Source organism: Notolepis coatsorum (genome assembly GCF_963971535.1).
Source record: "Notolepis coatsorum genome assembly, chromosome: 11".
Classification (NCBI taxonomy): Eukaryota; Metazoa; Chordata; class Actinopteri; order Aulopiformes; family Paralepididae; genus Notolepis; species Notolepis coatsorum.
The window spans coordinates 52,041,001-52,064,829 of record NC_140175.1 but is presented as its reverse complement, the minus strand read 5'-3'; the positions used below and the strand labels follow the sequence as shown (position 1 = coordinate 52,064,829).

Genomic DNA, 23,829 nt, shown 5'->3' with positions numbered 1-23,829 from the left:
TACACCCCAGCACAGCCAGTTTGAAACTATTCTCTGGGGAAATCATGCCATCACTGGGGCAAGCTGAAATTCAAACGCTGTACACTTCCACAGCCACATACTGTCCTTGGAGTGGCTGAAAATCAACCCAGAGAAAACACGGGCTGTACTGGAAATGCAGACGCGGTTCAGCACTTTATTGGATTTGTGACGTACCTTGCAAAGTTCCTGCCGAAGCTCTCTGAGGGGAGCTGCTCCGCAAGATGTGTCATTGGTTGCCCAAACACGGAGTGAAGCAAATGCCTGTCCTCAAATACTATGACATTACAAAGCCTGTTACGATCCAGAGCGACGCTGTTTGTTGCAAGGGGGACAGTCATTGGCTTTCGCCTTGAGGGCACTGACACAGACTGAAAAGCAGTGTTTGAGCATAGTCTTTGCCTGCCAGAGATTCCACCAGTACCTATGGCAGGAAGACAATCACAGCAGTGACGGACCATAAGCCGATGATCACAATATTCAAGAAGCCCCTCCTGAGTGCACCGAAACATGTCTCCGAGGCATGTTGCTGCAGCTGCAAAACTACAAGCTTGATGTGTATAAGCCTGGCCTCGAGATGTATTTCAGTGACACCTTGAGCAGGGACACCCCACCGTGCCACGGGTCTGACACCCCATACATGCAGCATGCTGTGTGCACCGTGGACAGCACCCAGGCCGAGTATTCACAACTGAACAAGGCGCAGCACCTGGATGTTACAGCTTTCAGATTTCGCCAGATTGTGCAGCACACGGAGACAGATGATGTGCTCCAGGAGCTGGCATCTGTGATCCTCAGTGGCTCGCCAGACTTTAAAGACAACATCCCGCTGGCAGTGCGGGAATACTGTCCCTTCAGAGATGAGCTGAGTGTTCAAGACGGGGTGTTGTACAGGGGACAGTGCGTCGTTATACCAAAAGCCTGAACGCATACACACTAGCCACATTGGTGGCATGTTACAGGCGGGCCAGGGATACCCTTTTCTGGCCAGACATGAGAGCGGAAATAAAGGACTTTGTGGCAAACTGCTCTGCATGCAACAAGTAGTTTGCTTGCGAGCGGTTCAGGAGGCTTGCAGCAAGCCGGGGGTTTGCCCATGTCACATCCTCACCCTGACATCCTCAATTCAACGGCAAGGCGGAGTCAGCGTTAAGATTGTCAAATCACTCTGCAGGTGGGCAAACTTTACTGCCGGTCACAGACAGCCTGCTTCTACCATGTGTGGTGGACGGAGTGGCAGAGAAGCTGCAGTGGAAATGGCGGATCTCAAAATCATTCTACAACATGGCTGCCAGAGACCTTCCAGAGCTGAATGTTGGAGATGACATAAGGATGAGGCCTCTACCCGGTGATCGCACAGGGTGGTGGCGCCTGGGCCAATGCCTCCAGAGGGTTGCTCCTCCTTGTACGTGGTGGATGTGGATGGCACACTTTAAAGATGCAACCGAGTGGATCTGCGTGTTGCAGAGTGCTCAGCTCAAGCACAACAGTCGGACATGCTACGCTACAGCCTGAGCTCATGTCACTGGAGTGACAGCCTCTGCCGGGACTGTCTTAGGTCAGGGGGAGGCAGGCAGCGAAGAACATCCTTGCACACCTCGCACACCAAGGGCACCAGTGACAGGCAAGATGCCAGGGGGTCCTGGCACGGTGTCTACTCACGGAGTGGCCGCCTGTCACGGCCACCACAATGACTGGACTTAGAAAATAGAAAAAAGGGAGTTGTGCAATCTTGCAATGTTATTGGAAGTTGTGATTGTTAACATCTTAAGCCCGAGTGGTCCAGTACTGGACCGCAAATGACATCACGCCATAAATCCATTACTACAGAATGTATGAATTATGTTTTTTTTCAATGTTTTTTTTCAAATGTAGCCAAGAGTAAAGACCCTAAGCCTGTCAAAACTGCAGTCAACGTCTATATTTTCAGCAATACGTTTGTTTACCAATGGTTTTAAGTGTTATTGGTGAAATATGAGTTAAACTACACTACCCAGCTCATGCCAGTCCCTGTCAATCATCTGACTTCTGGATTCATTTTTAAATGTCTCTTATTTTTCGGGATTATCTCCCACAAACCTGAATGTTATTGCCATAAAACAGAATGCAGTTAGTTTCTCTACCTTTCTGTGAACGTCTAGCAAAAAACGGCGTAGCAATCTGATGAAAAATGGCGGAGAAAAAAACAAGAAGAGCACAGCAATGGCTGGCAGAGAGCAAAATACAAAATAACAAGAAACAAAAACCACAGCAGTGCTCGTAGGGAAAAACTTACAAACTAATCTACAAACAAACACTGACAAACACGAAAAACAAAGATGGTAAAACAAACTGAAAACTAGACTTACTGACAAGGAACGAATGACAGAGCAAGAGTACACACGTTGACATCAAACAAGGAACCGAAACAAACAATGAACCGAAACAATGAACCCACAACAAGGGTAGGGAACACACAACCGATAAAGGATGAACAATTAACACTAGAGAGACAGCAGGGCAATTAGCTAAACGAGACGCACATGGGGTGAGACAACCAGGAAGGAAACACACAAGAAAATACTGAACACTAGACAGAGTAACATAACAACCATACAACCACACAAGGAACTAATAAACAAGGAACATACCATTTAACAGGGGAGCAAGAGACAAAGTAGCAGGGGAAGGGCACAGAGAGACATGTAGACATTAAAGATACACCAGTGCACCAGGAGGGTATGCATGAGGGAGATAAGGGGAAGTTCAGATGAATGTCCAGCAGGGGGAGGTACAGATGGGAAATGTCTGTGCACAGGTGGACCCTTACAGTACTCCCCCCTCCAGGGGCGGCTTCCAGACGGCAAAAACGACCGTCTGGGAACGGGCAAGACGGGGGTCGGGATCCAGGGAAGGCGAACACTGGGAGAGCCCGGGGAAAAAAGTCAGGAAGGACAAGACCGGGACGAGGACCCCCAGGGCAGAGGGGCGGCGACAGAAACCCAGGAGGGGTATAGGAGAAGGGGGGCCGAGGAGCAGGACCCCGGACGGGGGACCCTCCAGGCGCAGGACTCGGGACCGGACCAGAAGAGCCGGAGCAGAGGTGCGAAAGCGACGACCTTGGAGCAGGACCCTGGACGGGGACCACTCCAGGTGCAGACCTCGGGACCGGGCGCAGAACCCCGGATGGGGGTTTCTGCCGATGAAGACCACGGCGAAAACCAGTGCGCAGGCCACGGCGTAGGGCTGGACCAGACGAGGAGCCGGGACCAGACGAGGAGCCGGGACCAGACGAGGAGCCGGGACCAGTCGAGGAGCCGGGACCAGTCGAGGAGCCGGGACCAGTCGAGGAGCCGGGGCCAGACGAGGAGCCGGGACCAGTCGAGGAGCTGGGACCAGTCGAGGAGCCGGGGCCAGACGAGGAGCCGGGGCCAGACGAGGAGCCGGGACCAGATGAGGAGCTGGGACCAGATGAGGAGCCGGGACCAGACGAGGAGCTGGACCAAGCGTGGAGGCCGGGCCGGGGGTAGAAGCCGGACCGGGCGTAGCAGCTAGGGCTACACTAGCAGGGGCTAGGCTGGCAGTAGAGGCAGGGTTAGCTGTGGAGGCCTGGCTAGCTACAGGGGCTAAGCTAGTCCTCCGAGCCTTACTAGCTCTCTGAGATCTGCTAGCTGCAGGAGCACTGCTAACAGACGGGGCTAAAGTGTTAGTAATCGGAGTAACACGCAGTCCTAGCAGCATAGTTAATACTGGCTGGAGGGCCAGTCCAAGGAACCGAGACCAGAGAAACAGGGGCCATAGGGAACGAGCTAGCTGACGGGGCAGTCCTAGCTGTGGGAGCCTGGCAAACTGCAGGGGCTGAGCTAGCAGACAGGGCTGTACTAGCTGTTGAGGCCTGGTTAGCTGCAGGGGCTAAGCTAGCAGACAGGGCTGGACTAGCTGTGGAAGCCTGGTTAGCTGCATGAGCTAAGCTAGCAGACGGGGCTGTACTAGCTGTTGAGGCCTGGTTAGCTGCAGGGGCTAAGCTATCAGACGGGGCTGTACTAGCTGTTGAGGCTAGGTTAGCTGCAGTGGCTAAGCTAGCAGACAGGGCTGGACTAGCTGTGGAAGCCTGGTTAGCTGCAGGGGCTAAGTTAGCAGACAGGGCTGGACTAGCTGTGGAAGCCTGGTTAGCTACAGGGGCTAAGCTAGCAGACAGGCCTGTACTAGCTGTTGAGGCCTGGTTAGCTACAGGGGCTAAGATAGCAGACAGGGCTGGACTAGCTGTGGAAGCCTGGTTAGCTGCAGGGGCTAAGCTAGCAGACGGGGCTGTCGCCGCCGAGCTTCACCAACATCTGTCCAACCATGAGCTCTACGAACCCCTTCAGTCAGCCTACCGAGCACATCACAGCACAGAGACCGCCCTCATCAAGATCACTAATGACCTCCTCCTTGCTGCAGACTCCGGACACATCAGCCTCCTCATCCTTCTCGACCTCTCCGCGGCGTTCGACACAATATCCCACTCAGTCCTCCTCAAATGCCTCTCCGACAACCTAGGCATCACCGGTACAGCTCTGTCATGGTTTCATTCATATCTCACAAATAGATCTCAGTTTTTCAGCGTCAGCGGCTCATCCTCCCCCCCGGCCCCAGTCAACCACGGTGTCCCCCAGGGCTCCGTGCTGGGACTCCTACTATTCACCATTTACATGCTCCCCCTCGGTCAGATTATACGTCACCACGGACTCAACTTTCACTGTTATGCTGATGATACTCAGCTCTATATCAGCACCTCACCATCCTCCCAGCTCCCCCCACAGTCTGTAGTCAACTGCCTCCACGCTATAAAAACCTGGATGGCAACCAAATTACTTAAACTCAACAGCAAAAAGACAGAGCTCATGGTTGTGGCCCCCAAGGCACTGCACGGGAAGGTTGGAGATCTCCTCCACGTTAACGGCTGTTCCATCTCCCCGTCTCTCGAAGTCCGTAACCTGGGCGTCACCCTTGACTCCACACTTTCATTTCACTCCCACATCAAATCTGTCACCAAGTCTGCCTTCTACCACCTCAGGAACATCTCCCGTCTCCGACCCTCACTCTCAGACTCTGTGGCTGAGACCCTGATCCACTCATTCGTCACCTCCCGGTTGGACTACTGTAATGGAGTCCTGTTCGGGGTACCCAGCAAAGCCCTGGACAGGCTCCAGTATGTCCAGAACTCAGCTGCCAGGGTTCTCACTCACACCAAGCCCTGGCAGCACATCACCCCCACCCTCATCCATCTCCACTGGCTTCCAGTCAGGTTCCGCATCACCTTCAAACTCCTGCTCCTCACCTACAAATCCCTCCATGCCCTCGCCCCCCGGTACCTGTCTGATCTCCTCCACCAGTACACTCCATCCCGGAACCTACGATCCTCTGATCTAGGTCTCCTCTCCATCCCTCGCACCAGGTTACGGACTTTTGGGGACAGAGCCTTCAGCGTGGCGTCCCCTACCCTCTGGAACTCTCTCCCCCCCTCGAAATCCGCAACGCCCCAACCCTGGACACCTTCAAATCCACTCTAAAAACACACCTCTTCACCAAGGCTTTCCCCATCAGTTAGTTTAGATTAAATTAGGTCCATTATCCCCCTACTTTCCCTCATCCCCTCTTCCCCCCCCCCCCCCCCTATTTTCCTTGCCCTATTTTTTGTCCTGATTGTAAAGTGACCTTGGGTTCTATGAAAGGCGCTATATAAATTTGATCTATTATTATTATTATTATTAGCTGTTGAGGCCTGGTTAGCTGCAGGGGCTAAGCTAGCAGACAGGGCTGGACTAGCTGTGGAAGCCTGGTTAGCTGCAGGGGCTGTCCTAGCAGTCGGGAAACTGACCTTGCTAGCTGAAGGGGCAGTCCTAGCAGTGGGAGACAAGGTAGCTGAATGAGCTACACACACAGTGGGGCTAGCTGTAGGAACCATGGGGTTAGCCGACGGGGCGGCTCCAGGGAAACAGACCGTGCTAGCTGAAGGGGCAGTCCTAGCAATGGGAAAACTGACCTTGCTAGCTGAAGGGGCAGTCCTAGCAGTTGGAGACAAGCTAGCTGAATGAGCTACACACACAGTGGGGCTAGCTGTAGGAACCATAGGGTTAGCCGACGGGGCGGCTCCAGGGAAACTGACCTTGCTAGCTGAAGGGGCAGTCCTAGCAGTGGAAGACAAGCTAGCTGAATGAGCTACACACACAGTGGGGCTAGCAGGCAGAGCTGATGTGTTAGCAGTAGGTACTCTGGCAGGTGAGGCTATGCTAGCCTTCCTAGACTTACTAGCTCTCAGAGACTTGCTAGCAGTACGAGCTACGCTAGCAGATGGGGCTAAGGTGCTAGCCGTAGCTATGCTAACAACTGGGGCCATGCTGGCAGTAGAGGTTTCACCAGCGGAGGAGGCCATGCTAGCTGTGGAAGCTACGCTAGCAGTAGGAACTGGACTAGTAGTAGCTATGCTAGCAGTTGAGACCATGCTGGTGGTAGAGGCCTTACCAGCAGTAGAGGCTTGACTGGAGGCTGGAATAGGCACTTTATCCAGTGTCTGCCATACTCCTCCAGCTGTGGGGCCGGCTCAGGGTGCCACTCCCTGAGAGAGTAGAGCAGACGTAGAATCTCCTTCCTCTCCTCCAAGGAGCAGGAAGGTATATCCCCCATTCTGAACGCCTCCAAGGTGCTCAAAGCCTCCCTCGTTCTGTTCGCTGGGTCCAAACATGGTGGGTTCATTCTGTTAGGGTTTGTGTTGGCAGAGGACCCAAACGCAAACAGAGACGAGGAGAGGTAGATGTAGATTGTTGAAAGTATAATGCTTTACTGAGCAAAAAACAAGGAGAGCACAGCAATGGCTGGCAGAGAGCAAAATACAAAATAACAAGAAACAAAAACCACTGTAAACACGAAAAACAAAGATGGTAAAACAAACTGAAAACTAGACTTACTGACAAGGAACGAATGACAGAGCAAGAGTACACACGTTGACATCAAACAAGGAACCGAAACAAACGATGAACCGAAACAATGAATACAAGGGTAGGAAACACACACCAGATAAAGGGGGAACAATTAACACTAGAGAGACAGCAGGGCAATTAGCAAAACGAGACGCACATGGGGTGAGACAACCAGGAAGGAAACACACAAGAAAATACTGAACACTAGACAGAGTAACATAACAACCATACAACCAAGGAACTAATAAACAAGGAACATACCATTTAACAGGGGAGCAAGAGACAAAGTAGCAGGGGAAGGGCACAGAGAGACATGTATACATTAAAGATACACCAGTGCACCAGGAGGGTATGCATGAGGGAGATAAGGGGAAGTTCAGATGAATGTCCAGCAGGGGGAGGTACAGATGGGAAATGTCTGTGCACAGATGGACCCTTACAAAATGTACATTATAAAAAGGTAACTGTACTTACAGTAGATTTCATTCACGGTTTGTGAATCACGCCTGGTGATAGTAAATCCAGTTTACGTTTCGCAATTATGCCACATCAATGTGGAACGCCCTACCTAAAGCTGTAAAGGAATGTGAATCACTACCCACTTTCAAAAACACTCTCAAAAAACACCTACGTGAGACTGCAATTCGAAACTGGCCCCTACAAATGTCCTAACCTAGTTGTACAGTAAATGACCAAGTAAGGCTTTGTCAGTATTCCAATGTACAGTGTAAAATGTGTATGTGTCCCCTACCCAACCCCCCCCCCCACCTCCAATGTACAGCCCTCACCCACCCACCCCACCCCACCCACCCAACCTCCTCCAATGTACAGTTTCTACGCCAAATGTATATACACTCTTTTTCTGGACACTTTTGTATCACAAACAGTACTGTATTTGCAAATCTGATATGTCATAAATGTATAGATGTAGCAGTACTGTCTATCTGTATGTCATGTATGTCATATATGTTATGATGAATTAAAAATGGGGGACCCTGATGTAAACAAGACGAAAGTCTTTCTCTGGTCTGCATCCCCTTAACAATTGTATGTACTGAGCTGTACTGTACTGTACCCATTCTGCAATCTGTTAATAAACTTTTCAATCAATCAATCAATCAATCCCACCGCTGCTACCAATGTAACCAAGTGGATTTGGACTGCAGACCCGTTAGCAGGGTCAGACTTGTTAGCAGGTGCTGGTTGACTGGGATCGACTTGTTAGTAGTTTACACTGATAACAAACTGACTAGCTAGCTCATTATTATGGTAACAAATATATTGGCTTATTTATTGTTTTCCTATTACCCTGCCCCAGTGGCGGACTGGGACACAAATTCAGCCCGGGACATTCAGACGTACCAGCCCACACACCGGCCACGCACCGGCCCACGCACCGGCCCCGAAACCGGCCCACACAACGGGCGTTATGAAACACTTGTCCAGTATTAAACAACCCAAGGCTGTGGCTAAGGAGTCAACATCAGGGAGACCAAATCTACACACGGCCCCTAGATGTGCACTCATGCACAGTGCACACACACACACACACACACAGACACACACATACATATACCGTTACTTCCCGTCATTGGCATATGTTTTTTTTTTACTAACATCTTAGTGCCTCATTAGCCTAGGGATTAAGGATACATGAAGTATTAACTACACCATAATAATATTGAGGTTTTGATCCATAGAAAGTAGGGATGTCCGATATTATCGGCCTACCGATATTATCGGCCGATGTCGGCATTAAAATGTGATATCGAAAAATATCGGTATCGGTTTTAAAGAAATAATGAAAACGCCATGTAATAAGTAATGTTAATTACCTGAAATTATTCCATTTCTTGGGGCGGGAAACCCTGCATATATCGGTATCGGTTGATATCGGTTGATATCGGTATCGGAAATTAAGAGTTGGACAATATCGGTATCGGTAAAAAAGCCAATATCGAGCATCCCTAATAGAAAGGTCTGTGCTACACAATTTCAGTTAGATTGGATTTATTGTCCTTTAATTTGGCACTCATGACATTAGTTGCTTGCCGTTTAATCAACATTGAAAGACCCCCCACTTCCTCCCAGACACCCATTCCAAGAGCCTGTTTTCTCTCTCTCTCTCTCTCTCTCTCTCTCTCTCTCTCTCTCTCTCTCTCTCTCTCTCTCTCTCTCTCTCTCTCTCTCTCTCTCTCTCTCTCTCTCTCTTAAATGGTAAATGGCTGCTTTTTTATATAGCGCTTTTATCCAAAGCGCTTTACAATTTGTTACTCATTCACTCACACACCGACGGCGGAGGCAACCATGCAAGGTGCCAACCTGCTTATCGGGAGCAATTAGGGGTTAAGTGTCTTGCTCAAGGACACATCGGCACGCTGCCCGGGAGGAGCGGGAAACGAACCGGGAACCTCCGGATTGCCAGACGACTGCTCTACCTCTCAAGCCACTGTCGCCCCTCTCTCTCTCTCTCTGTGTGTGTGTGTGTCTCTCTCTCTCTGTCTATCCCTCTCTCTGTGTGTCTCTCTCTGTGTCTCTCTCTCTCTGTCTCTCTCTCTGTGTGTCTGTCTGTCTGTCTGTCTGTCTGGATTGGGCTCTCTCTCTCCCCTCAGGGTCAGCTGTGCTGGATTGGGCTCTCTCTCTCCCCTCAGGGTCAGCTGTGCTGGACTGGGCACTCTCTCTCCCCTCAGGGTCAGCTGTGCTGGACTGCGCTCTCTCTCCCCTCAGGGTCAGCTGTGCTGGACTGGGCTCTCTCTCCCCTCAGGGTCAGCTGTGCTGGACTGGGCTCTCTCTCTCCCCTCAGGGTCAGCTGTGCTGGACTGGGCTCTCTCTCCCCTCAGGGTCAGCTGTGCTGGACTGGGCTCTCTCTCTCCCCTCAGGGTCAGCTGTGCTGGACTGGGCTCTCTCTCCCCTCAGGGTCAGCTGTGCTGGACTGGGCTCTCTCTCCCCTCAGGGTCAGCTGTGCTGGACTGGGCACTCTCTCTCCCCTCAGGGTCAGCTGTGCTGGACTGGGCTCTCTCTCCCCTCAGGGTCAGCTGTGCTGGACTGGGCTCTCTCTCTCCCCTCAGGGTCAGCTGTGCTGGACTGGGCTCTCTCTCTCCCCTCAGGGTCAGCTGTGCTGGACTGGGCGCTCTCTCTCCCCTCAGGGTCAGCTGTGCTGGACTGGGCGCTCTCTCTCCCCTCAGGGTCAGCTGTGCTGGACTGGGCTCTCTCTCTCCCCTCAGGGTCAGCTGTGCTGGACTGGGCTCTCTCTCTCCCCTCAGGGTCAGCTGTGCTGGACTGGGCTCTCTCTCTCCCCTCAGGGTCAGCTGTGCTGGACTGGGCACGCTCTCTCTCCCCTCAGGGTCAGCTGTGCTGGACTGGGCGCTCTCTCTCCCCTCAGGGTCAGCTGTGCTGGACTGGGCTCTCTCTCTCCCCTCAGGGTCAGCTGCATAAGAAGAATTTCAGAAATCAATAATAATGGCTTGAATTCATACAGCGTTTTTCAGCCTTTTGAAAACACCCAAAGTAGTAGTAGTAGTAGTAGTAGTAGTAGTAGTAGTAGTAGTAGTAGTAGTAGTAGTAGTAGTAGTAGTAGTAGTAGTAGTAGTAGTAGTAGTAGTTTATTCAGTCATCATCTCACACAATACAATATACCCCATCATTTAACAATATTTGATTTTACAGTGACTGAAAAGGTACAGACTGAAGCATAATGCTTATATATGCCTGTCCTATATTCTTAACAAAAATTTAAAAAAATGCGGCTACGTGGCGTAGTGGGCAAGGCGCTCGCCACAAATACTGGAGACGCTGGGCTCGCCTGTTCGAGCCCAGCGCTCCACATTGCTTTCAGTTTAGCTGGTCGTTCATACTAATACACATTGGCCGTATTAGGGGGTGGGAAACTGATGGGTGGGGATTGGGCGTTGTGGACAGCGACTCCTACAGGTCGGTTGGTGTGCCTGCGCAGTAGAATCAGGAAGTGTCGGGGGCAGCGTGAGCCTCCCACACGTTACTCCTCGCCACTGAGAGATCGAGCTGCGCAGGTGAAAAGATGCGACTGCTGTTACCTCAAGTACCGGAGGGGACTTGTGCTATGTATGACTTAGTCCACATTGCAGCCGGCTTGTGGGAGGCAAGAAACAGCGTTCGTGACAGGGGAGGGTTGAATTGGATGATACGAAATTGGGATGGGAGAAAATGTAGAAAATGGGAGAAAAAGTGGATAAAAAAAAAAAAAAATTTTTAAAAATTTAGACTCCAAAACAGTATTCTAAAAGAAAATAGCAAAAGAAAACAGTATTATTCACCCCTGTAGTTTTCAAAAATAGCTTTAAAATTTTTTCTTAAAAACCAAAACCGAATTACTCATTCTTAACTGTATATCAGCATTGTTCCACAAAGCGCTTCACAGAAACCATCAAGCATTCACACTCACACAGTCATACACTACTGGTGGTTGTGAGCAGCATCAGCAAACACAGCTGCCCTGTGGCAGACTGACTCATTAGCAGAATCATGTCTGCTAATCAGCGCCAACCACCATCAACAACCTTCATAAATACATTCAACATTAATGGAATAAGCTAACTACCAACTTAGCTGTAGCAGTTAGCTGTTATATGCAATCACATATGTTTAACTACGGGGTAGTAGTTGACCTAGTTGTTAGCTTAAGCTAGTTAGCTGTGGTTATTTACAAACATGTAGATGAGACTAATCATATACAGATCGAGAACATGGCTAACAGTTGGGAATTCTAAGGTACATCTTATTTAAGCATGTAAAATGGCAACTAATCAATTCAATCAATTAGATTACCAATATTATATCAACATGAAAATTTGGAAGGGAACATAATAGTATTTTATTTTAGTATTTACTATTATAATATTAGTAGCCGATTAATTTGCAGCCCGTCCTAGGTTCTGATTGGCTCTCTAGGTTAGCACTTTAGCTTCTGATGCTGTGGTGGGCACTAGTCCTAACATTGCTAACTAAACTTTTAGTCAGAGAAAAAACGTCACGAGTCACAACTATTTACGTCCACGTGCTGTAAGGAATCAGGAATACGGAAAGCACATTGTCTTGTAATAGAATGACTGAAATCACTGCAAGAGCTAGTATAGGCTAGCTAGCCCTCATGAACCGGCAGACACCAACAGTAGAATATGCACTAGGCTACTGCATGCACCTGTCATGTTACTGTTGGTTCCTTCCACTTGAACTTCATCATCATTAGCAGCAGCAGCGGGTAAACATGTCTGTAATTTTAGAACATTGTTCTGCGTCTTTTACTAGCAATTTTAGTTTTTTAATTCTAGCTTTTTCAGCTCCACCCTTTCTTTTTTTGCATTCTCCATTTCTGCGCTTCTAGGCCTACTCGCGGTTGGGAGGAAACGTGAATCTCATTCACTGATGTCTCATGTCTCATTCAAGACTGGCTAACAAAAGCATGTCTTTCACTTAACACCAAGAAAACAGTGTGTATGATGTTCACAAAGTCACCAGTAGAGGTCACTCACTCTAATGTGTTTCTGGGAGAGGCGGAGCTGGACATTGTACATTAATTCAAGTATCTTGGGGTCACATTGGACTCTACATTGACCTTCAAAAAGACATGTGAAGAAAGTGACAAACAGTCAAGTTTAACATCGAAAACTTCAGGCAGATCAGGCCCTGCCTGCCAGTTAATGCTGCAAGGATGTTTCTGCATTCAATGATTTTATCACACATCGAGTAGGTCTACTGTTTTATCAACTGGTCTCTTTTATATGTCACTACTCTTACACCAATATAATTACTCTACAAAAAAGCCATAAAAGTATTTGATAGGAAACAAATTTCATTTCATCACTGTAATGTTTTAGAAAAACATAACATGCTAAGTTTCGAGAATTTCCAAGTTTTCAAATATACTTGCTTCATGTACAAGGTTCTGCATGGACTTGCCCCTCCCCCATTGAATGAGTTCATCCAACAGAAAGCAGACACTGGCATTACCACCAGGGCCATCAGTAGAGGGGGCTGTAAGGTGCCTTTTCGGTATACTAACATTGCAAAAACTGTGTTCTCTGTTAAAAGTGGTAACTACTGGAATAGCCTGCCAGTTGTGATTAGAGAGTGCCCTACATACTCCATGTTCAAGACCCATCTTAAACTGCATCTTAAGGCAAACCAGAACTGTGATCATTTTTAATCTGATTTAGTTTATGCAACTTGTTTATTGTTTTATTGCCGGCCCACACACTGGCCCACACCGGCCCACATAATGGCCCACACACCAGCCCACATATGGCCCACACACTGGCCCACACACTACACCGGCCCACACACTACACCGGCCCACACACTACACCGGCCCACACACCGGCCCACATTAGTGGCCCACACACTGGCCGACACACTGGCCCACACACCGGCCCACACACTGGCCCACATACTGGCCCACACACCGGCCCACACACTGGCCCACATACTGGCCCACACACCGGCCCACACACTGGCTCACATTAGTGGCCCACACACCGACTCACACACTGGCCCACACACCGGCCCACAGACTGGCCCACATAGTGGCCCACACACCGGCCCACACACCGGCCCACATACTGGCCCACACACCGGCCCACACACTGGCCCACACACTGGCCCACATTAGTGGCCCACACACCGACTCACACACTGGCCCACACACTGGCCCACACATCGGCCCACATTAGTGGCCCACACACTGGCCCACACACTGGCAAAAAAATACTTGGGGAACATGCATGGTGGAGAGAGAGCACCACTTAAAAAGGAAACGTTTTGGGCGCCAGGGTGGCGCACCACGTAACGCACTTCAGTGCAACGCGGCCGTCCCGGGTTTGACTCCTGGACCCGGCGACATTTGCAGAATGTCTCCTCCCCATATCTTCTCCAATCCTTCCTCCTGTCTATCTAATAAAGCAATAAAATGCCAAAAAAACGATCTAAAAAAAATAGAAAGGGAAACGTTTTTATTGGTTGAAGAAAGTTATATTTGCAAGCTCAAAGGGCTCTGAATGTAGGAAATACAAAATTACAAAATAAAATATTCAAGAAAGTGTGTTATAAAGGAGAACTGTAGTCATCTAAACCCGGATTTGGTTCAGTTAACTGTTGGCCACAGTACCCAAATTGACCACTGAGTGGCACTGATGGTCAGGAGGTATTTGAATAATGGGAGACAGTCCAAATTAGAAACAAAAGACTGGGATTAGCCAGGAATCGGATACAAATCTCGATGTGATATAACATAAGAGGTCGGTATTCATATGGAAACAGACAGCACAGTACAACTTTTCTATCACAGAACTGCAGCGTTGGGTGCTATGACCTCTGCTGTGACAGGGAGTTGGAGAAAGTGAGCATGGAGGGGAGAGGGTGCAGATTAATCTGCCCCTAATTCCAGACAGCCTGACCCCTCCTCTCCCGATTCAGAGCTGCTGGGGAAACCATCCAGGAAGGAGGATTTCAAGCCTGGAGGGGACCAGTCTCAGCAGTTAGCAGCATGACTAGCTGCAACACAGTGCCCAGAGATTGAGAAGAGAAGCGGAGAGGTGAGGAGAGGACTTCTAGAGCTTTCCCTTTGCTCTGGTGTCTGTCCCTGCTTTGTCTTGAGGCTGGCCTCATGCCGAAGCTCTTGGGGGGGATGTCTCAGTGCTGGTGGAGGTGGCAGCAGGCCATGCTGGCCATGGAGGTGGGGGTCCTGCTAGGCGTCCTGGTGGTGGGCAGCGCGGGACAGAGCCTTGGACAGAGGGAGTCAGGTTCCTCCTGTTACGGAGGATTCGATCTGTACTTCGTCCTAGACAAGTGAGTGAGTTTGGCCCCACACATGCAGTGATGTCAGGAGACAAGCTTGGTGCTGGCTGAGACCTGGCTCTATTTGTGTGTGTGTGTGTGTGTGTGTGTGTGTGTGTGTGTGTGTGTGTGTGTGTGTGTGTGTGTGTGTGTGTGTGTGTGTGTGTGTGTGTGTGTGTGTGAGTGTTAGTGTGAGTGTGTGTGTGTGTGCAGGATATTGCGACAGTGTGGATCTTCTGTCTGTGCTGCTAAAGGCCAGTATTTACTACTTTGCATGGAAACATCTACTGTTATATTTATATACTGGCTCCCTGCCAGTATCCATAGTATTCTATCACTTCATCATCACAGACATCTTGGGTGACAAACAACAGGTGATTGTCATCAAATAACAGGTGATAACAACCATGGCCAATGAGCCCTAGAATGAGTGATATTCCATACATTGCAGGAATTCCTTATCACTCACTTAAATTCCTCAGAGGCAGTCACCTCCACTGTTTTGTTACTTTCACATTCTGCGAGTACTCACTCAACATTAAATCACTGCATTTGACATCAGCTCTTGTACTGTACTCTTACATTTCTTTGGATGTTTTGCTGCATATATAAACAGCCCGCTTTAAATATATAAATAAAGTACAAATTGTATGCTTCCATAATAAGTTGTGTGTGCATCAACCAGTGAGTTGGCTCATTCATAGAATATATTGGAAGAAATTAGTTTAGAGATTGGACAGCAACAATATTCAGTTGTTAATGAGCTGTGAAGATGGGATGTGTGTAAATTAATCTTGTAAACATTGACAATACCATGTTTGGAGTAAGGATGCTATTCGTATAATCCATTTTAGTGTGTAATGTTACTGTATATTATGCTTTGTATGAATAATTTTAATGTACCTTTTAATTGTACTGCTGCTCAGGGAGTACAGGTACAAATGAGGTCGTACAGCAAACGTATTACACATAATTGGAAATGGCCATCATACAGTAGGTATCGATCATAATGTTCTAAGACCTTATACACTCAAAACATTCAATATTTGAATAAGCGAAATTCAAAACACAATGTTTACTACACATTTATTAGTGGCCTAAGGGTTAAAGAAGCAAGCTTGTGATCGGAAGATCACCGGTTCGATCCCCAGAACCTGAAGGAGAAAATCTGGGTTGGGAAGTGAAAGAGTAATGCTCCCTCAACACCTCCCTCAGCACCTCCCTCAACACCTCCATCAACACCTTCTTCAACACCCACCCTAAACTTAACCATAACCTTAATTTAACTGCCACAGAGAAGCAGCAGCATGACAACCTCGGAAAATAGCTTTTCACTGTTAATAAAGTATGTTACGAAATAATCTGTGCAACTTTTCATAACATATGCTACAGTAGGAATCCCTTGTGAGAATCCATGGCAGGCTGACTAGGCAGCTCCCAAGTATGACTGTGTGGATCTGTGTGAAGCAGGGTGTTGTTTGCTCAGTGACCCTGTCACACATAGGCTGACAGCAGGCCAAGGACCTGATTTCTAGAATATTTTTCAAATCGGTCAACAACAAGTATTTTATTTGAATACTTTTGGTGATACATTTTGGCCCATAGGAATGAATTATGCAATGTTGAGTGTGGCTTTTGTCAGCTTTGGTTATCAGACCCAAGTCAAGTCAAGTCAAGAGTTTTATTTGTCACGGCATACGGATATACAATGAAATGCGGGTGGTCTTGCCCGCAACGATGTGCAATTGGTACAACATATAACATATAATACAGCTTTTAGACAGCTTCTTCTTCTTCTGACCGCCTTCCCTGGGTAAATATTGGGTGGGGGGCTGTAAAACATGAATACAAACTACAGTAATCACAACATTCTTTGAGTTGAGTGACCATTATTACAAGATGTGTTCACAAAATGATAGTGGCTTATAGTCTCACTCTGACTAGATTAGAACAATGGGTCTCATTCCCGAATATTTTCCAAAGAGTTCTCTTGGAAGACTTATCTTGGAACCGACTGAGACAGAATCTACGATCTAAGTTCACCCTGAGTCCCCAACGCGTGGGGAAGATGTCTTAAAGGCCAACTTGCAGGTTGTATTTTTGTTCAATAAACAATGTGACTAGGCCAACGCTGACTTTCATGAAGAGGGGAAAAAAATTATCAAAATTGACCCAGTTTTAGCGTTTTTATCAAACATTTTGTCGACCAAACCACAAGCTCCACGCACATGCATATTTTAATCCATGGATCAATAACATGCGTGTGTCATCTTAATGCTGACGTCACATCAGGTGCAGGGCAGTGAGGGGCTCTGAGAGTCACACACAGCTAGTGGCAGGAGCCTTGTTACTACTAGCCGAGGAGTGATGAATGAAAATGTATCTGTTTCACTAACACTATTGCTCCGTGATCATAGCCATTCATCTCTAAAGCGAACCACTATTTGTAAAAACCACAACCACGTTACCATATTTGTAATAATGTAAATCATTGTGTCGTTGTACATATTGTGTATATAACGTTAGTAGCTAGCTAAGTTAGCTAACGTAGCTTAGCTTAGCTTGGTAGCCAGAATTCTCTAAACTCATAACAATGCCAGATTTAAAATGGTTCTCTCCTCTTTGTATACATTTGTCATCACAAGTATTCTGCCAAGGAACTTATGGACACGACAATAGTAGTAGTTATAAGGTGTTTGAGCTTGTAACGTCAGTTAGCTCATAGCTATCGTGACCGATGCACCGAGTGGGGCTAAAGGGGCTACTATCGTATCAACATGCCGGGACGTGTAGCTTGCTAGCCGGCATGATGTGTGTGCAGTGCTTTGCCCCACAGGTCTGAGAAGAGGACCTGCACATTTTACTCGTTCCCCAAACTCTTTTGCATGGCCCGATTTAAAATGGTTCACGACAGTAGACATAATGCTAACGTTAGCAGGAGCCATATAGCCATATAACCATAAGCCAGTAGTACTATGACCCGGACGGGCATAAGGCATAAGTTTCCTGAAGTGACGTCACGGCCGTGCTAGCGTCTGATAAGCTTTTTGATTCGCTCCGTGCATGTTATTCGTGCGTGGACCTTTTTAACCCTTTCTGAGTGGCATTTCCGGCGTCGAATGGAAGAAAAAAAAATAATTAAATTAGATACCAATGATGTAAACTACCCATAATTGCAGAGTAGGGTTTAACCTGCAAGTTGGCCTTTAAGTGGCTCAAATGATCACAGCTGAGATGCATTCTGAAACATGAACGCGCGTCCCCGTTCAGGTCATTTTCATACAAAACAACGCCTCCAGAGCTCCTTATAAGGCAACTAATGATGCAGCCGTGTGAAAATGGTCGCGGAAGCGCTTTGCGACAGATCAAAATGAGATTAGATTAATGTATTGTCATCATATAGTACAGCTTGTGGTGCACCTGCCGCAGCGCGCGCACGCACACACACACGCGCGTGCGCAGTACTGTATAGCCTACGCGCGTAATGAATGAACGCAGTATAGGCTTATATTATTCTAATGACCTGTTTTATTAGGAGAGCAGCAAAGATACATGCGCTGCCCGCCCCGTAGACCGTAGTACAGTCCACCATGCAGTCCGCTCATGGTACGCCCGAATCTGGCGGCCTTAATATGTGTACTGTACGTTACTGTACGTAGGGCAGAGCATATATATCTACTAAATCCTAATGTAGGATTTAGACTGTATATAATATATGTAATATAAACAGTAGGCTTATATTATTCTAATTACTTGTTTCATTACATATATTATATACAGTCTATTTCCACGCGATCAGCTTTAGTTCTTATTCATTTATTTATCCACTGTAATTTCAGTGTTGGTGTATCGTAGGCTACATAGTGTATTTCAATATCAGTTTAATTGATTAATGATATATTCGAAGGAATGCAGGTTTATAGCTATATCAAACAAACGTATGTCCCATTGTATACCAATCAATGGGATATATTGCATGTTGACCTGCATTATTTCAAATGTATAATTAATAGGGCTGTCAGTTTATCGCATTAATTAGATTAATTAATTACACACAAAATTATCAAGTTATGAAAATTAACAAAAAATGTATTACAAATATATATATATTTTTTTTTTATCTCATTCATTCCATATGAACGTAGAATACACATTTACAGACTTTTCTTTAATATGGTCCATTTGCATGTTCTTGGTATCTGATTCTAGGGACATCTATGGATCTCAGGGAATGTATTCCCAGTGTCAGAAATACTGTGTCTGTTACTAGGCTTGAGTAAATTGTAATGAACCAAATGAGAATATCAATAAAAAAAAATGTATCTTTAACTGTGAATAACACCATGCTCAAATTGACCAGACATGAAAAATCTAAGCAAATTAAAAGATGATTAAACAGAAGGTTTTGTAGATACAGTACTGAATTCTGCCATCCGGACACATGCTATTTGAAATATGATTATATAATATAGAATATCAGGCATAAAATGGTTATGCGATTAAAATGTGATTAATTAGATTAATTAATTACAAATCCTGTAATTAATTAGATTAATTTTGTAATCGTCTGTCAAGTTAATACAATTTTCAATCAGTCAATCAATCATAAGTGTGCTCCTCAGCACTATTAAATTCTGCTCTCAGCCACGGCCAAATCCGATCTCAGGAAAATTTGGGGAATCGCGCTACTATCCCTAATATGTCTTAAATTGGCAGAAATTTGCCTGAGAGCTAATTTCTTTGTCGTAAATCCGTTCGGGAATGAGACCCAATGTCAGGTTACATTCACCTAAACTAACCCTAACTTGACTTACAGTGAAATACAGAGTACAGAGTTTACACACCTTTTAAGCTGATATAAATCTTCATGATTGATTAGTTATTCTATTACTAATTTGATTAGTTTGTAGTATCAGATTGTTATGTGCAATAGTTCATGTGTACAGTGTATTTGTTGCATGAGTCTGAATATTGACTTTACTGTGAGCATCATGAGCACTTGGGGTAGTGAAGAACCATATAACTTTTTTTTTTATCCACTTTTTCTCCCATTTTCTATATTTTTCTCCCATCCCAATTTCGTATCATCCAATTCAACCCTCCCCTGTCACGAACGCTGTTTCTTGCCTCCCACAAGCCGGCTGCAATGTGGACTAAGTCATACATAGCACAAGTCCCCTCCGGTACTTGAGGTAACAGCAGTCGCATCTTTTCACCTGCGCAGCTCGATCTCTCAGTGGCGAGGAGTAACGCGTGGGAGGCTCACGCTGCCCCCGACACTTCCTGATTCTACTGCGCAGGCGCACCAACCGACCTGTAGGAGTCGCTGTCCACAACGCCCGATCCCCACCCATCAGTTTCCCTCCCCCTAATACGGCCAATGTGTATTAGTATGAACGACCAGCTAAACTGAAAGCAATGTGGAGCGCTGGGCTCGAACAGGCGAGCCCAGCGTCTCCAGCATTCGTGGCGAGCGCCTTGCCCACTACGCCACGTAGCCGCCCTGAAGAACCATATAACTATACATTATTTGGACAGCCCATGTATTTACCGTTCTAACGTCAGTCCAAATCACTGGGAGTGTGAATGTGATACACCACAAGAAAGAACTCAACCTCTACCGTCTTTTACTATGAATCAACACAGAACTCAGACGTGCCACCTTTTTGTTTTCCATTGCATCACTGGAGATCAGCCAGCCTGGTCGCCTATTGCTTATTAACAGCGGAGCAGTGCTGCCGTTGCTTCCGCGTTTTCCCTGATTGGCTGCGACACGCCCCGCGGCAGGCGCGGCAACCGCCGAGCGGAGCGGCAGAGCTTGCGGCATTATGTAACCGCCCTAATCCGCCATGATTTTCATTCGAAGCTCAGCTCACCTGGCAGCGCAGCGGTCCTGCGGTCCGTTGTTGACAAGTTCGAATCCCATAAATTTTTTTTTTAACATGTATTCTTTCGCCGGTTAAGGTTAGGCATGGTTAAGGTTAAGGTTAAGGTTAGGCATTGTTTCGGAGTTGGTTAAGGTTAGAACGGTTAAGTTTAGGCGCTGTTAAGGAGCTGGTTAAGGTTAGAGTTTGTCTTAGAGAATGGCAATATTCTTTCTATGGTTAAGGTTAAGGTTAGGCATGGTTAAGGTTAAGGTTAAGGTTAGGCATTGTTTCGGAGTTGGTTAAGGTTAGAACGGTTAAGTTTAGGCGCTGTTAAGGAGCTGGTTAAGGTTAGAGTTTGTCTTAGAGAATGGCAATATTCTTTCTATGGTTAAGGTTAAGGTTAGGCATGGTTAAGGTTAAGGTTAAGGTTAGGCATTGTTTCGGAGTTGGTTAAGGTTAGAACGGTTAAGTTTAGGCGCTGTTAAGGAGCTGGTTAAGGTTAGCGTTTGTCTTAGAGAATGGCAATAGACAGCCTATTTCCGCATTGCCGCTCTCTCGCGCTGCCGCGGTCACATGGTCAAATTGTCACATTCTTGCACTCCTCCGCTGCACTCCTGGTCGCCTGTATCAGTTCCGCAACCGTTCCTATTTCCGGGGTAGGCCTGATTGGCCCCGACAGGCACATGACCCGCCGCGGCCACGCCCCGCGGCAGCCCCAGCGGCAAGCGCGCTACTGCTGGAGTTCGCTTCGCCTTTCACATCGCTGCCGTTGGCGAAATTGGATTATGAATATGTCTTTATAGCTACAAATGAATGCTGCCAGGCTGGTCCGCGACCCTCCGTGCTGCGATCACCAGCGGGGAGAATATGCTCACGCGAGCGGCATCGCTGAGCTCTGGTGACGGTCTTATTGGGGCTTATGCCGAGAACAGCAGTAACACAACATTGCAACTGTTGTGTTACTGCTTTCTGACCGAATTAGTCATTCATTTGTAGCTATAAAGACATATTCATAATCCAACATATGTGTAAAGAAACAACATATTCCGATTGGAAGGACTCCCAGCTCCTTCCTGCTCGCGTCTCACAGGGCTGAGCTGTGCACGGCTTTAGTCTCACTCGAGTGAGGAGGAGCGGAAGACCGCTGGGAGAAACGTTTACTGTACCCCGCAGACATAATAAGCATATAAGCAGTGCTTACTAACGTTATTAGTTACGTTATTTCTGACCGAATTAGTCATTAAGTTGTCTAGCACCGTCTCTAACAGTGTAACACACAGTAAGAAGCATTTTGGATAAAAGTATTCTGTACTTCTGTATGACAACAATGTATGCCTTTCAAATGTTAAATGATTAAATGATACACAGCGAAATCTACGCTCTCGCCTCTCATCCTGCTTTCGCCAACGGCAGCGATGTGAAAGGCGAAGCGAACTCCAGCAGTAGCGCGCTTGCCGCTGGGGCTGCCGCGGGGCGTGGCCGCGGCGGGTCACGTGCCTGTCGGGGCCAATCAGGCCTACCCCGGAAATAGGAACGGTTGCGGAACTGATACAGGCAGCCTGGTCAGGGACACTGCCCAGTACCCCAAGGGTTGTCGGTTCAATCGCCATCTCCAACAGTGCCCAATGCTGCCACAGTGCCCCTGAGCAAGGTGCAAGTGCAGGACAAATTCCTCCTTGGGGCAAATAAAGAGCTATTCTATTATGTTTGTATCTGTCCTTATGTCAATAAACAGTACCTGTACAAACAGTATATTCTAGACACGATGTAGTCACAGGGATAAGCCTGCTCCCTTGCCTTTCTCTGTAGAACCCTTTCACCATGGGAGCCAGATGCTCCAAAGCTCCAAAGCTTTTGGCAGTCTGCGTAGGCAGCACTGGGACTCATATCAGAGCAAATGGAAACAGGCTGGGAGGGAGAGGAGAGGTGGGAAGCGGGGAAGGGAGGAGTGGAGGGGAGAAGAAAGGGGAGGGCAAGAGAGGAGTGGAGGGGAGAAGAAAGGGGAGGGCAAGAGAGGGAAGGAGAAGCGAGTGGAGGGGAAGAGAGGGGATGGGAAGATAGGAGGGGAAAAGAGGAGAGGAGAAGATAGGAGGGGAGATGATGGAATAGGGGTGGGGAGAGTGGAGAGAGGGGAAGGAAGGGGGAATGAGCAAGGAGGGGAGGAGACTGGAGTTGTGACCTAGACCTGACCTAGATTCCATTATTGTTATCAAACTGTTTTTGTGAGCTATTACACTCACATGGTTTTAATTATGGCTCAGACCTTCTAGTAATAGCTAGAATATGAACCTCATTTGTGTGTAAGCACTCACACAAACATTTGATGGCCTCACAAAGTCACAAAGCAGCCCCAGATTTTACATCCCAGTTACATCATTTATTGGAGGGTTCTCACTCACTTTGCACAAGTATTGCATGGAGACAGGACTTAATCGAATTATTCATCATTCATCTGTTGACTGCTTGAAAATGTATCTAGATGCATCAGATTTCTGATCTTGTATTGAATTGGTCTCAGAGGGTGAGATGCCAATGGCCAAAAGCCAACTGTGATGTAATAATTCATGAGCTTCTTTCCATCAGTCTCTATCCTGGCAAGATATAAATATCAAAATTACTTTAATAAAGTTGACTGTGGAGCAAATGGTTGGAAGTGAAAACAAATTGAACAGAAGTACTTGTCGGACTATGTGTGTGTGTGTGTGTGTGTGTGTGTGTGTGTGTGTGTGTGTGTGTGTGTGTGTGTGTGTGTGTGTGTGTGTGTGTGTGTGTGTGTGTGTGTGTGTGTGTGTGTGTGTGTGTGTGTGTGTGTGTGTGTGTGTGTGTGTGTGTGTGTGTGTGTGTGTGTGTGTGTGTGTGTGTGTGTGTGTGTGTGTGTGTGTGTGTGTGTGTGTGTGTGTGTGTGTGTGTGTGTGTGTGTGTGTGTGTGTGTGTGTGTGTGTGTGTGTGTGTGTGTGTGTGTGTGTGTGTGTGTGTGTGTGTGTGTGTGCGTGCGTGCGTGTGTGTGCAGCTGTGCAGGCATGTGTGTGACTGTGAGCAACAAAAGAGTGATGTTTAGTTTTGTTTGTGTCCCTGTGACAGCTTTTGCCTTGAGTCTGCCTGAACCAGAACTACTTCTGAATGGATTGATTGCTGTAGTGCAGGAAAAAGTACAATGCCCATGTAGGGGAGAACGGGGATGGTTGTCACACTTTTTACCA

General features: G+C 47.3%; 1 protein-coding gene across 1 annotated transcript in view; it reads left to right on the top strand.

The window, feature by feature from the left end:
* Nucleotides 1-1,302: 1,302 nt before the first annotated feature.
* The window catches only part of LOC311237121 (anthrax toxin receptor 1-like), a gene marked incomplete at both ends in the record, with an annotated part of 163,103 nt that continues 140,576 nt past the window's right edge, over nucleotides 1,303-23,829 (top strand). The window contains 3 exons of the mRNA XM_084324927.1: nucleotides 1,303-1,332; nucleotides 2,845-3,237; nucleotides 14,584-14,774. Of these exons, the coding sequence (XP_084181053.1) occupies nucleotides 1,303-1,332; nucleotides 2,845-3,237; nucleotides 14,584-14,774 (614 nt within the window). The remainder of the gene's footprint in view (nucleotides 1,333-2,844; nucleotides 3,238-14,583; nucleotides 14,775-23,829) is intronic.